Below are 15,529 nucleotides of genomic sequence, written 5' to 3'. Positions count from 1 at the left end.
ATGCAAAGATAATGTGGGGAGTGGAATGTAATAAATTTGCGACGATAGTCATACTCATGAAGCCATGAAAGCTTTAAGAAAAACCAAGCCATGAAAAACTACACTGATTGCTAGATTGGGCATTGCGGAAAAGGTGATAAGTGGTTTAATATACAAACAAACGCAAAACCATGGCGGCAAATTCGGTGTGCGGACACTCATAAAAGCAATTATTAGGAAAAACACTTATCACACGTGAGCAGGTCTGTAGCCTAATTGATACATTGACGTGGCCAACATTGTTAAAACAGTACCGGTATACACACAGCGAGTACAAATCAAAAATATGCCACTAAATGAATGTTTAAAAATCATCAAATATTTCATCTTCTTTTTGTCGCCATGTAAGTATTTTGCTAGTTATTTACCCTTGAACTGAATAAAGAACTAATCGATTAGTTTATTTAAATATTTTTTTGCCCGGACTGAAGTTTACTGTAAGTTACCGGTACGGCATTGCAGTATTGTGTTACCGTAGTGATGACAAATTTGTTCGGTTTGCGGTAGCCTACCGGCAGACCGGTGTCTGATATGGATTACCGGTATCTTACTCAACTGACCAATTTGGTGCTGGTTAGTGATGTACTGTGGTACCGGTACCGCACTTTTCTATCTGTGTACTGCAGATTGTCTGAATGTAGCCTAGTAATGATAAGCTGAAGAAACACTTTTTTGTTTAAAAGGATACCGGTACCTGTATCTACGGTAATTTGTTATATAGGGTGGTGTAGCCAGTCTGCAGACGATTTCATTCAAACCGCTATAAAACAAAAACCAATATTTCTAACCCGTTAATTTTTCCACGGTAAGTGCATTGGCGTTTATTCTACACGCTAAACCTGTAATTAACTTTCTACGACCAGGGGTTAAAGCTATACAAACCACCAAAGTACGACACACGGAAGACGTATTTACGACCAGTGTGCGACCACAAATTTCAAGCCTTGAACATTGTTTCTGCTGCTTCGAGACTAGAGCATACGCAGCCATGAGTGAAAAAATTGGGCTTCTAATTGCATTTCTAACCGTCATATATTTTAAAAAACACGAATATTTCGAACAAAACTTGTCAAATTATAAACAAAGCACCGCATCACAGCAATCAAACAGACAAAAACACGGTGGTCACAAATTGGTCGACAAAGATATTATAGACGTATTGAAAATGCGCACCCCCCTATTCCCCCTCCTTTAAATGTAAAAACGCGAAACTTTAAAGATGGTTAAAAGAAACACAACTCTACCCACCTACCAAGTTTCATCTTTTTATCTCTTATATTTGTATGGATTTTCAAGTATTTCAAAGGGACAACGGGTAGTTGGCGACATAAAAAAATGGTCCGATTTTTTTCTTTGGTCGGGTTTTTGGTCATAACTTTTTTTCTTCGTGGCCGCATTTTAGTGTAAGTTTGCAGAGCTACTAGGGATAAGTGGACGATAATGCGTAAGAAATATCGTCGCGGTTCGTTAATTTTTTTTGGCATTAATTTAATCGATGTTAAGTTGATGGTCGCAAATATGTTGTGGCCACAAAGTGGCTAAGCCACCCTAATGCTTGCAGGCAGTCAGGCTAGTCAAATATTGGCTGATTGACAGCACAGATGCTAAGTGACCTAATTTTTAAATGGCATAGTCAGGTGGGGGTTAGGAATAACATATGCAAAATTCATTGTGCTACACCCACTGGAAGTACTTGTTGTACAAAAGTATACCAGACTCAAATTTTGTTTGGTCATTTTAGTGTTTAGTTATGTTAAATCTATTAGGTTCGAAATCACTTATTACTTTCTGACTTTAGAAGCTCTGACTGATATTTTGATTTTAATTTTGTTCATGCAGCAACTCATATCGTTAATAATAATATTTATTTTGAATATTGTAAGAAAATGTTTTCAAACACCAATTCAAACCGTAAGGCAAGTGGATCGCGACCTGTTTCTGAGAGAACAAAGCGCTCATCTCAAAATCAACAAAACAACATGACAGAAAAGTCTCAGCAAAGAGCGAAATCGAGTCTTTTAGAGCGAGAAGAGGAATATAAAAGGCTCAATGCTGAATTGGAGGCAAAAACCGCAGAATTGGTTCGAGAGGCCGAAGCCATAATGTCAGAACAGGAAAATTTTCTGCGTTCATCACCTAGTCAAACACCTGAGAAAGAAAGCACACAATCGGGAAATTACGGGGAAAGGTTTAAAAATTCACGTCAGTCACCCGATCTCGAATCTTTATCGATTGGCGCAAAGTTTGGTCTGTTGGATCTTATTGGTTCCGACGATGGTAGTAGTGATATAGATGAGAGAAATAGCACTGCTAGAACGTCTTCGCGTAACACAAAAAGTGCTTCTTCAACTAGGAAAACGGTTTCTGCGAGGCAGTCAGATCGTAAAACTATACCCACTTCAGCCCCAAGACCTGCCACACAATCTTCAAAGAAAAGCGGCAGAATATCTCGTAAACAGCCTCGCACAACCACTGCTGACGATGTCGCAATTCCAGACGATTTTGCAACAAAACTTAATCTTGATGATGCTATTTTAAACATCGAAAAAAACATGGGAGAAAATTTTTCTGCTCGAGATATTGATGATGATGATGATATCATGCCATCCGCTGCTGTTGAAATGGGCTCAGAAGCACAAATTCGTTTCTTAAAAGCGAAACTCCGAGTCATGCAAGAAGAGCTTGAGCGACTTTCACAAGAATGTAGATCTGGAGCTGAAGACAGAAAAAAGATGAGTTTATCGTTAAAAGAAGCAAACGAGGAACAACTCCGATTGCAAAAAACGAATAACGCTCAACAAACGCAGATAGAAAAGCACAAACGTCTGTTAGAAGAAGAGAAAAAGAAATCTGACTCTGTAGGTTCCCAAGTTCAAAATTTAAGAAAAGAATTAGATGGATTAAAACGTGAACAGAAACAATCTTCAGTTTCACACAATGCAACTGAAGTTCGTTTAAATCGAGCATTGGAGGATGCGGAGCGATACAAAGCACAATTGCAAAAAGATAAACTTACGAATAAAGAATCATCAGAGCATGATCGTAAAGAGATGGATCGTCTTCGCTCTGACAACAATAGATTGGAACGATTGAAAAATGACATGAGTACAGTGTTTAAAAAGCAACAAAAATTGATCAGTATTTTGAAAAGACAAATATTACATATTGAAGCTGCTAAATTGTTGTCTTTTACTGAAGAAGAGTTTGTGAAAGCATTGGACTGGGGGAGCAAATGAACCAAACGATTTTGTCTTAAATATTAATGTTAAAGGTATAATCTGATGTACCTGATATTGAGAGATATTCGTACTGTTATGGACCTGTTAAAATCTCTAACCGAAAATATTTCCATGATATTTTACTCACTTTTGCTTGGGATGAGATACTTACTATACAAGCAAGCACCTCGTTATCGTGATCTTTGAGAAAATGGAATCATTCTAATCTGTCATATCATCAGGGTTGTCCAAAACGAATCGAATATTCGAATGTATTCGAATATCAAAGTATTCGAATACCTTTTCGGCTGATTTTCGAATAATTCCGAATAGTAGCCATTTTTCGCCGTAAACGTGGTGTTTCCTTTTAACGGGAATCTTCAAACGACTTTTTACGCTGTCTCACGTATTGTAATGACGATGAAATAGAATCGGCACTTTGATTGTTTATATTCTGTGCGGCCGTACGTCGCATAGTGTTGCGGCACGTTTGCGTGGGTGGACATTCGTGTACGTGGCTTTTAATTTACAAATTCATTTCCATTACGTCGAAAAATTGAGAAAGTATGTTTATTTTATTTCTATGTGGCCTGCTTATTATTTGCATGAGTCTTCCCAAGCATGATTTGTATAACCTTATATTTGGGTCTTAGGGTCTGCCAATCATGATATTTAATCGCAGGCTGGTTATGTTACTTTAAAGAGAAACACAGCCACCGAGATAAAGTGATTTGTGACCCTTTCGTTTTGCCGATTCAGCAGAACACGACAGCGGTAAAAAGTATGGGCGTTTTACTAGGATGATTTTGTCTTGCGCAAATATTCAAATCCATCATCGATCCCACTATTGTCTTATTAATTTAATTCTGTTAACATGACTCACTGCAATAATCTGCAAATATGAAATGCCTGGTAATTTGGCTAGGTTGTAACTTTAGATAGCAGTTATTCCATTGCTTATTGTATGGAAATTCCTACATACATTTATATAAGCTTCAATTAGTGGATTTTATTTTCGAAGTATTCGAAATTTCATATTCGAAAAAAATAATTTCGAATGTATTCGAATAGTGAACTATTCGATATTGGCCATCCCTGCATATCATATCAAATTCATTACACTCTGGTTGATGTTACTCTGTTTTAACCTTCCTCCGGCCATTTTGCATGGGTATTTTTAAAATTATTTTTTTTGTCAACCATTAAGCCCTAAAGCTTCACTCATGGCTTTTTAAGAGCGTGTGCTAGAGTTCTATTCAGCAATATATCTTTTAAACACACTTATCTAATATTATTTTTTTCATGCAAAAAATTTTTGAAAATTTCTAATAAAAAACCTTGATCTTGAGAGATTTTGTGTCCAGTAGAGGGTTAACCAGGGTGTAAACCCAAGATTTTTAATTTTAATACCAACAAAGCTAAGTTAATAATATACTACCTACGAGGCCGTATTATTTGCTGATTTGAATCTTTTTTAGTCTGATGTACTCTTTTTTCAAATTTGTAATTCTAATTATTTGCAACTACTGCTAATTAATTAATTTCAGCAATCAAACTTGTAATTCTGACTATTTGCAATTACCGGTAATTAATTTATTGTTGTAATATGGAATTATTGGAAATGTTCCTATAAGCCGGTTTAATATTATTTTACCTCATTCTGCTGATTGAGTTTATGATTGTCATCTTTATCGGAATGGTGAATATTAGCCTTTGAAATGCTCCATTGTTAATACCATGTTTAATTGTGGGGTTTTCGTTCGTTTAATAAAGTCTAATACTGACTTACATATGTTGACATAGAAGAATTGTCTTATTTTATTGTACTCTTTGTTTGATCTATATTTTTTAGAAAGTAGATAAATATGTAACAAAATATTGTATAATATGTCTTTCCCATTACAACTGGAAATTGTTACCACCTGTGATGCAAAGACGAAAAAGTCTTGGAGAAGAGTACAATGGGACGGTACACAATCAGAAAATATAACTTTGCTTGGTCGAAGAACAATTGCACAGCTTAATCTAGTGTCTGGAAAGAAAAAAAGAGTGGATGCATCCATCAGAAAACTTCTAGGAAAAGTTGTGTATATAAATACAAGTACCTCTGGTAATTTTTATATTGTTATCCTCAATACCACATAAGATATTACTTGCCAACTTCAAGCAATACTTAATAAAGTCAAGTGAATGTTCAGATATACAGGCATATTATTAGCAATAATAAGATATTTCATAAATGATAACTAGATAAATGGGCTACTTTTGACGAGGTGTTCAATGTTCATATTACTCCCTCAAAACAAGGCGCTAGTATGTAACTCTTTTGCTTTTGGAAAAAGGAGTCACAGTTAATTAAAACCCTAATTTCGTGGAAACAGAGTTAGAATTTTTATAGTGATAATTGAATTCAAATTTTTTTACTGAAACTTGAAAAAAGAAGTTGGCAAAACGTTTGTAACAGTTTATTGAAGAAGGCTTGTTTACAAGAAAAATTTTATCATTAAAACTTGATTTTCTTGGCAGTAAAGAGTCAAACCTATTTTTAAGTAGGAGGTCTGAATCGATTGTAAATGTTCTCAGACTCCGCAGATTTCTTTTAAAACACCGAATTTTTGGTTCTGCATAATTATATAGCCTTTCTAATTAGGCTGTGTTGGCTGTTGTACATGAAGTTTGAACTATAGGTTTTTAACATGTGGAATCAACTTACGGTAATTACCCCAATGCAATAATAACCATCAGACCATCATTGCTATTTGAAAGCAATAAAATTGACCACGAACAAGCTATGTAGATTGTACATGCATTTTTATTTTTGATATTTCAGGAGAATGTGTCGTGGGGATGCTACAGGATGGACATTTATTTCGATGGAGAAAAGGTACCAGAACAATCACCAACATATTTCCATGTCCTGACTTCACACCGATTATTGGAGAGGGAGACGCCACTAATAAAAGTATGCAATTTTATATGAATTAATTTTTTTGCTATGGAAAGCTATTTTTATTTGAAGATGTGAAAAGTAGTGCATATTTAATGTTTTTATCATATTTATTTTTGCATGTGAAAATTGCGTACGATCGCTTTATATATAATGAGTAAGCGTTTAACAATATCACATTGAAAATAATAAATTATTCAACTTCAAAAAATACTTCAACAACAGTTACATCTTATTATGGAGTTGAATAAACTTACTATAAACATAGTTTGAGCTACAGTGATTTTCAGTAGTAGTCAATACTGAACTAAGAACATTTTCACATAAAAAATAGCGATCATTATAAACGTATTTTGAGAGTTATAGTTTAGTGAAAGCTCCGTTTAATTGTATGTGACATAATTTAAATTTAGTACGATCGTGGAGAGGTAAGTAAGATGCGGTGGTGTTTTTGATTTATGGAAAAAATATTTTTAACTCTATTTGTCAAAAAGGGATATCAATACTTGATGAATATTAAAATTGATTTTTATTTAGTAGTTTGATATTTTTATTCCAGGCATGTCATGCCGACTTGTGCATTGTGCTAAGTGTTAGGAACACGACTGCCGACTACTATTGCATATCTGTTTGCCCTATGGTTTAGCAGTTTTTTCCACTTTCGTCTCTAGGAATGGAACAAAATAAAAATCCTATCCCATTCTAGTTTTGTAAATAAACACGGGGAAAAAAATAAGGTCATTTTGATCATAGCAAATTTTGAAAGCGGTTCAATTTCAATATTCTGATAATTTCGAATGTGGAACCAACTCGCTAAGATATTCTTAAATCTTAAATACATAATCGAGACATTTTAAATTTTTGTTGACATTCTAGGTATAATCAGACGACCTAGACTTTTTATTGGAGATGATGGAAACACCATTTTGTTATTTTCACGACATAGTGGAGTTTATATTTGGAGAAGTGTCGGATTTCACAACAGTGGATGGACAAGAGTAACAATAGGAAATGCTGCGTTTGCATTGTCTTCTGCTAAAGGAGTAACACTAGATGCTGTGTTCTTTAATGATGAGGTATTTGTATTGTGTTGCTGCTTTTGTACTTGCACTGTTCCATCATCATGACTGTGGAGTCGAGAGTTCAGCATGTTTTATTGAATGAAATTAGAGCAGTGGTTCTCAATCTTTTGATACCGTGTTCCCTTTTTAAAATTTGTGAAGTCTCGTGCCCCACCTCAAAAATAACTGGCTAACAATATGTTACAAATAACAGGTAGTAGGGCGAAAGTCTCTTTTATTCCAAAACACATTATAAATACGTGGATGGAACCTAAATATTTATAAATAAAGAATTTATAAATAAAGAAATGTAAATATCCAATATAATAATAAGATAATTAATAAGATAAATTAAAAGATTTCTTAAATTTAAGACATTCTTAAGTGTTTGTGAAGATTTTGACCATACATGAATCGTTTGCTTTTTTATACTTGACTCTGATAGTGATACTGTGTACCCAAAAATTTTGCTCCCATTTTTTTGCTTCCACTCTCAAATCCTACACTTTAAGATTCAATTTGTTTTATATTAAATTTCAGGTAGAAGGATCAACTTGTAATTGCTCGTTTGTTTCGTCATCTGACAACAATCTGACAGTTGGGACATTATCATTAAGACTCAACCAACAGGAATGTCCTGCAACCTATTTTTTGAACAAATATCCATGTGGTGATTTTCATCCACCTTGTATTCCTATACAGTGAGTAGTTTGTTTGTAATTTTGTTTATCTCAATTGAGCACTGATCATCGTTTATTGTCTACTTCGAATTTATCACCGCTTATAAAATGATACCAAGCAAGCATTTGAGGTGATTCTTTTTTGTTATGAAACGTTTTCACACATACACTCTAGACAAGGCTCCTTACAAGATTAACTGATTATGTGAGGAGCCATTCTTATAATAAAGAACCAGAATCTTTCTTGTGTGAAATCGCTTATCTTCTTACACTCCGGATGAGATGGGGGGCATTGAGATTGTACCCACAATAAAAATCAGCAACGCAAACATAGTTTGGTACATTACTTCAAACCAGTGGTTCCCAAATTGCAGCCCGTGGGCAAATTACAGCCCACGTAAGGATTTAATATGGCCAGCCGAACTCAAGTGAAGTAGTTTACCACTTTATGTTTTTACCTTTTTGTGTGTCCCCAATTGTTACCTCATTACCACAGTTTAAGCTTGTGTATATTTGTAACATTTCAATTATACCGGTATCTTCATTGTACGTACCGATATTAGCACCGGGCGCTTCACTCTCCCGGCCCGTGAATAGTCCTCCTCTTCTAATTTTGGCTACCGGTCCATCAACTTTGGGAGCCACTGCTCCAAACACAAGGTTTACGAATCTAAGAATCCCTAATTTATTCCAATTAATTAAATTTTTATATATGACATTGCCAGTATGCCTCGCAATCTGACTGGTATTGCAATGGTACAATTCGATGTATAACATTGTTTTGCCATAAATTTCATAAAATTGATGGGGAAAAATGCAATTTTATCTCATTTTTCAAAAACCATTATCTTTTTTTATCCATCGCTAATTCATGCCTATCGCTCTGAACAAAGGCCCTGTGAAAGCAGCCACTGATTATTTACACATCAATACTATTGATTTTATTATGACTAAATTCATATCATCCTAAATATGTCATTTTTCATTTCATTCATTTGATTTTACAGTGCAAGAAAATCTCTTTTACCTTGCTGGTCAAGAAATGGTAGAATACTTTCTGTAGCAGTGAATCAGAGGATGCCATCAATGACGAAGATTCTTTTAATACAACCTCATACTGGTGCTGCAATAAGTGTCGGATTTACTGATGTTTTGAAAAATGCTGTTGCCATGTAAGTGGTATTGGCTTGTTAGTTGTTACCAGTGTTCCCTCTAAAGTGTGCGCGTGTGCGCGCGCACAGCTTTCAGAGGCCACGCACACACATAGATTTACTGCGCACAGACGTATTTCGATGTAATGTAACAATATTCTCGGTTGGCAGGTTGAGAAAGTTTGTTGTTGGCCCACCCATTACCCGGTTGGAACTCCAAAATTTCTTCGTTGGTTTTTGCACAAATATTAGTCATTTCCAAAAAAGTGCGCACACACCAAAATTTCTGCGCACACATACTACAAAAAATTAGAGGGAACATTGGTTGTTACTATTGTTTTTCTTTGATAAACAGTCAATTTTTATAGACAGCGGTTCCTAAAAGGGTGTTGAAAATAACTAATATATGATTGAATATTTTACATATTCTATTTATAATAGATGTTTTATTATTTTTTGTTTTAAATGCTGTGCATACTTTCTGTTATGTAGTGTTCTGTTACGATCACAAAATTGATTTTTATTTGAAGGCAGCAATTTTTTTTCGTTTAAATGCGCCGTGAGTTGTTCTCTGATAATTTGGCGCCACATGAACAAAAAGTTTGGGCTCATTGAACTACTAGACCAGGCATGGGAAAACTACAGTCTGCCAAAGCATTTTGTCTAGTCCCTTTGCTCTTGTGAAAAGTTGTGGAAATTTCTTACAACTATTTTTTTTAAACTTTATTTAAAATATCTAAATTATGAAATGTTAAAATAATATTTTGGTTTTAATTCATCTGTGATTCAACAATGTCATCCATTATTAAATTCAACACTATCATAGGTAACTACATATACGCTATGGTCTCTTGAAGAAATTGAGTACTTTTCTCCATCTGCCCTTTTGCGAATGAGATCTCCATGAATGCCGCCTTTGCATAAACAACTTTGCTCACCCTGTACTGGACCAATCATTTTCATAATTTCATTAGAAGTTGTTTTTATAACTTAAATATGTTCCCTGGGTTCGATTGGGCTTTTTAAGAAATTGCAGTATCACATGTATTTTTCATCACTCTGGAGAGCATGTTTCCAATGCTAACTGGTAACCCTGTGGCTTTCTCCTCTTTTTTTTAGGAGTTTCTGGATAACATGTATGAGTTGGACATTTGACAATCTTATTCTGGCATGTTCAACAAAACAAGGAGCAGTTCTTCTCGTGTCATCATCCGGAAATATTTTAAGTTTAATGGCTGAAACGTTCACTGAAAATTTTGGTCCTGGTATTTTCTTACCTCTTGAAGGATTAGTTGGATTTCGTAGGTAAGAAAGATTTTTGTGACATAAACTCATTAAAAACATTACGAGTATCTCTAACTTTGAATTTCTATTCATTTAAATTCTGCTCAGCTTTATTTTGTTTGAGTGATGCGAGTTCAAATCCTGCGACTACTGTTTGTATAAGAGTAAAGGGTAAGTTTCGACACATGCCAGTCGATTTGGTCTAGTATATTTGCTGATTCCTTTTTGGTGCCAAATAATTTTTGTCCTAATGGAAAAGATTACAATACAGTACAAATCAGTTATAGGGAACATTAATCTTTGTTTTTGTTTTCAAATATGGGTTCTGAAATTTATTTTCACATTTCCATGTGCCTGTTTGGACTTGTAGTGTTTGTACCAGGTTAGGGTTAGGCCATAATTTTACTCCGGTTTTCCTTATTTTAGTTCCATTACGAGTTAGGGATGTCTGTGTTAGCCAAGTGGATAAACCCCCTGCCCCATTTCAATCCCTTCACACAACTTGATGTAAAGTAGACGAACCAAATTAGTTACCTCCATATTGATTACACGCACATCTGGAGCATCAAACTTTTCAATATAAGTTCTTGAACTTTTATGTACATGTCTCATTTTCACTGATGTGTTTTATACTTTCAGACCCGCTGTGGAAAACCTCACACGTGATCCTGAAGATTCAACAGATACATCTATGCAATCATCTATTGTTCCAGTAAAGAAAAGAAAACCAAAATTTACAGTTGCTGCTCATCCACAATTACCAATTTTATTATGCAGTGATGGACGTAGTGTTGCCGCTATAAAAATGATAAATGCATCTCAAAAACATGATATTATCGTCTCTAACGTTGCGGAAACCGTTCAACGATTGTATAGAATTATAAATCTTCATCATCTACAGGTAAAACTACAGGGTGGTCGCTAGAATAACAGAAAATTTGTCAAACCGTCAAACTACTTTTACAAAGAATAACTTTCACAAAGTTGTTTCCTGCCTTCTTCCATGATGTGGGTGTCAAAATAGAACCTAAAATTTATCAAACCGAAACAACCTAGAACCTAGAAAAAAAAATGTATCGAAAAGAAATGAGTAAGCACACATATTATTAGCGATCTCATCTGACCTTCAAATTTTCTGTTTTTCTAGCGACAACCCTGTATAATTATGTCTTCCTACTATAATTAGTCCGATAGAATGTCCACAATCAAAAAATTTTTTTTGCTTGTAGGCTACTACTTTTTTATGAGAATATTTGTTCAAAGCAAGGCCAGTTGCACTCACTCGGAAACAAAGGGGACTGAGCGCTAAGTGAAGTTGCAGACTAGTACAGATGCGCCAAGAGCTAATGAGACTAAATAATTATGCTTTCAAATACACTGATTTACATGAGACCTGAATCAGTTTAGATATGATGGCTAAAATTTTTGAAAGTTCAGGTTTTGAAAGTTTAGAACACAATTCATTATGAATTAGGGAAAAAAATATGTTTTTACTTTGTGAAATTTGGTCAGCCCCTTTCAATTCATTATGAATTTGAAAAAAATAATGTTTTTATCTTATGAAATTTGGTAAGCCTCTTAATGTCTTCTACATCAAATTTTCCAGGTTTGATTTTGTCACTTAATATAATTTTTCTTCAAAGCTACTAAGTTATCCCAATGTTATAAACATTCATATTTCTGATGCATAGCCACTGCAATGAAAAATTCTGATTATATTTCACTCAGCCAGCATTCAAATTTTTTTAGGTAAATATTTTGGATCCGCTGTCGTATTTTCTCCCTTCGGAAGCACGGCAAGAGAATATGACAGACAAAGAAATTCGTTGGCGTAAAATTATCAAACTTCGCCATGAGAAAATATATCTTATCAAAGATAAAAAATTACAAGTCGAAGAAAATGTTACTGAGAATGCAGGACAAGCTGCTCCTGTTTCATTCATGTAAGATCAATTCAACAACTTCAACTTTCTTTATTGATTTGTATATACAGTACCCCCGAAGTATGCGCACAAAGATGGTGCACAACCTGAACTCAGGTTGTGTACCAGGCTAGGATTCAGGTTGTGCGACATCTTAGTGCGCATACTTCAGGAGTACCGTATATTCCTTATTATTAAAAATGTTTTTAGCCATTTTTCCTGCATGTTCACCCATGGCAGTGGACAAATAGACCTTTTTGATCAAGAAATAATCTACCTTTTATTTCTAATGTTTCCGAACTTTTTCATGTTTGTGATAACAAACATCATAACAATTGAGATTTTTTTTTATTCAGAAGGCGTTTTTATGCCTTCACTCTGAAGGAACTACAGTTTTGGGATTCCTGGAGTCTTTCTACTTGGACATTGTTTCCCAAATTTATTACATGCTTAGTGAAGTGTTTACTAGACCTTTTTCATTAATTTTTGCTGTATATTTTCAACTGAAATTTTTGTGTCATAATTGTTTGTGTCGCGAACACAGAAATTTCGCGTGGAATATCGAACCAAGCATGCCAAAGAAAAAAGAAAATGATCCATGATATGCAAACTCCACGCCCAAAAGTTTGCTTTTGATATTTTCACAGACTACAAGATTCTGATCACCCTACCTCTGGTTACACAAACACAGAAGAAAAATCCAATGATGATGTCGATGATAAAGATGAATTACAGTCACTGATGCAAGGTTGATGTTACATTGTATTTATCCTTTTCTATGATTGATTTGAAAATGGAATGGATAGGGATATTTTCAATTTTCTATGACTATATATGATAATATTTTTTTTTTATTTAGACTACATTGTATACATATATCCTCACATATAAGCCGACATCCCAAAACGGTGATTTATAAAAATCTGCATATAAGCCGACCCTAAAAAATACGCTGTTATCGTTAGAACTTAGCATGGTTCAAGTGGTAGCTGTTGGAATTAAGTTGGCATAATGGCATTTCGTTAGAGTGCGATCAGGGTTATGCGCGTATAAGCCGAACCCCCCTAGCTTGTCAACTTTTGAGTTTTGAACTCGACTTATATGCGAGGATATTTGGTATATCCATTTTTGATTGGTTTGGTTCCTCAATAAAAAAATATTCCTCCTCGATTTCAATATTATCAAGTCTGTTAACCTTTTACTAACAATTTTAATTGTTTTTTATCACTAGTTTCCGCTATAAATTTGTTGGCTGAGATTGCAACTTGTCGAACAAAGATATTATCAATTTTGACTTTGATGCTCGTATCCTCCGAAGAAAAACAAAAGCAAAACAACGACAATCGAACTCAAATTGATGCTGACGTAAACGATTTCACAGAAAATGAATTAAAGAAAATGTTTATGCTGACGATAAAACTTTATTGTGATATTCTTCTGCAGGTCAGCTGTTTTATTAATAAATTCACCTTAATAATTAATATCAACATTGCTCAACATTATATAAACAATGCTCAATTTACGCAAGCAATGGTGACTGAATGACTAATATAGCTATCGTTAAATTAACCCTCACTCAACTTATATAAATAAACAAGTGGGTCGCCTGGGTTTTGAACCAGAGCTCTATGACCTGCGACATCAACATAAGTCTAACACCTACCACTTTTCACTGGAAAGTTCACACATTTTGATACGAAAAAAAAGAATGTAAGACATATATTTAATGAAATGTCTGCTTGCATCAATGATAATTTTTCTTGGTACCACCTTTTCATAAAATATTTTTAATTCTGGGTATTGTATAGTTTGCAACTCTTGTGTAAGGACTTAGGACAGAGGCAATTTTTCCGGTGTTAGATTTTACGAAAATCATGCGTGAAAAACATGGAATCGTATGATTATGAAGTAACCGAAAGCGTTACTACAATTTCATTGTTATGTTGGAAATCTCATAATATCAGTGTTACTATATGGTACAAGAACTATTACAGCAGTTTATTACTTACTGAATTAAATTATGAATTTGCTCCCTGAAACGACAGAATTTGCGGCTTGACAGGTCGATGAAAAAACGTGGACAGGTCACTTTATGACTCACTGGTCAGTGGTTTGTAATCCCTGCCCTACGCCATCATGTCTATCTTCATATTATTAAGTAAAATATTCTCATTCTCAGCTTGAAGATGTTGTAGATTTGCTTCCATATGAACCAAACACAAGTTCTACTACGAGGACAACAAAACCGCTTTCATTACGAGAATTGATTTGTGATGCACCAGTATCTCTCGGACGTGGCATCGTTTCACTTATATTATGGAACGAAATGACACATTCAGAATCTACTTTGATATCGATGATCATTTTTGAAATTGTAAACACGTTACTGATGTCCAGCAGAAAATCTTCAGAAGGATGTTTGGGAAATGAAGATATTGCTCAGAATATACATCGAACTTTTTTGTTTTTGATCAGAAGTGAATCTTTCATGACAAAGAAGTCAAGGTAATTGAATCACTATTGAGTATTCGGGCACTTCAATTAGGCTACTTAAGAGGTATTGGTGTTTGATGTAATGATGTTATATCTAGTACGGTGGTTCCCAAAATTGATTGGTGGTTTCTAGAACGCAAAAAGAAAAAAAAGTGAATTGTTCAACTATTTCACTCAAGTTCGAGGGGCGATATTAAATCGTTGAATGGGCCGTAATTGGCCCGCGGGCCACGGTTTGGGAACCACTCACTGGTCTAGTACATGATTTGATATATATTGTAGAATTTCCTCTAGCGCCTTTCCCAAAACTTTGTGAATGCGTAAAAAATTTGCTATGCGACGGTTTAGTGGTTAAACAGAAGTTTTATTTGAAAATATTACAAAGAGTTAGGTGCTCTTGAAGTTGGTATCTAATCATAGTTTGGATCTATATTTAACAAAGTATTCCAATAAAAAGTGACAAAAGTTTAAGAATCAAAAATATAAGTTTCGCTTTTTCAAAATTGTTCTTACAAAGTTTCTCATTTTTGGGTTAAAGTAATCCAGTGTTAATTTTTCTTCTTATTTGAACGCATAAACAATTATTTAATTCTTGTTCTAAAAAGTATTTTTTTTGACATCTTGAAATTTATTGTCATATATTGTCCTTAAAGTCCCTTTACAGTTTCAATTTTGTTATGAAGTCAGTTCCCAATGCATCTTAGTCAAGTTTTTTTTTTTTCAATCAGTAATTG

At 34.4% G+C, this 15,529-nt stretch overlaps 2 protein-coding genes across 2 annotated transcripts in view; both read left to right on the top strand.

Moving 5' to 3' along the window:
* Positions 1–364: 364 nt before the first annotated feature.
* LOC120338491 (testis-expressed protein 9-like) lies at positions 365–5,112 on the top strand. Its single transcript, XM_039406509.2, has 2 exons — positions 365–383; positions 1,879–5,112. Exon 2 carries the CDS (start codon positions 1,926–1,928, stop codon positions 3,273–3,275), a length of 1,350 nt encoding a protein of 449 aa, XP_039262443.2. The 5' UTR covers positions 365–383; positions 1,879–1,925; the 3' UTR covers positions 3,276–5,112.
* Positions 5,111–15,529, top strand: part of LOC120338490 (uncharacterized) — a 40,270-nt gene continuing 29,851 nt past the window's right edge. Inside the window, exons 1-11 of the mRNA XM_039406508.2 lie at positions 5,111–5,367; positions 6,088–6,219; positions 7,081–7,280; positions 7,806–7,966; positions 8,953–9,117; positions 10,216–10,401; positions 11,020–11,281; positions 12,130–12,323; positions 12,950–13,050; positions 13,534–13,745; positions 14,482–14,807. Of these exons, the coding sequence (XP_039262442.2) occupies positions 5,145–5,367; positions 6,088–6,219; positions 7,081–7,280; positions 7,806–7,966; positions 8,953–9,117; positions 10,216–10,401; positions 11,020–11,281; positions 12,130–12,323; positions 12,950–13,050; positions 13,534–13,745; positions 14,482–14,807 (2,162 nt within the window). The 5' untranslated portion in view covers positions 5,111–5,144. The remainder of the gene's footprint in view (positions 5,368–6,087; positions 6,220–7,080; positions 7,281–7,805; positions 7,967–8,952; positions 9,118–10,215; positions 10,402–11,019; positions 11,282–12,129; positions 12,324–12,949; positions 13,051–13,533; positions 13,746–14,481; positions 14,808–15,529) is intronic.

The sequence above is a fragment of the Styela clava genome, chromosome 10 (genome assembly GCF_964204865.1).
Source record: "Styela clava chromosome 10, kaStyClav1.hap1.2, whole genome shotgun sequence".
NCBI lineage: Eukaryota > Metazoa > Chordata > Ascidiacea > Stolidobranchia > Styelidae > Styela > Styela clava.
Note: the sequence above shows the minus strand (reverse complement) of the source record. Positions and strands in the feature narration are given on the sequence as shown.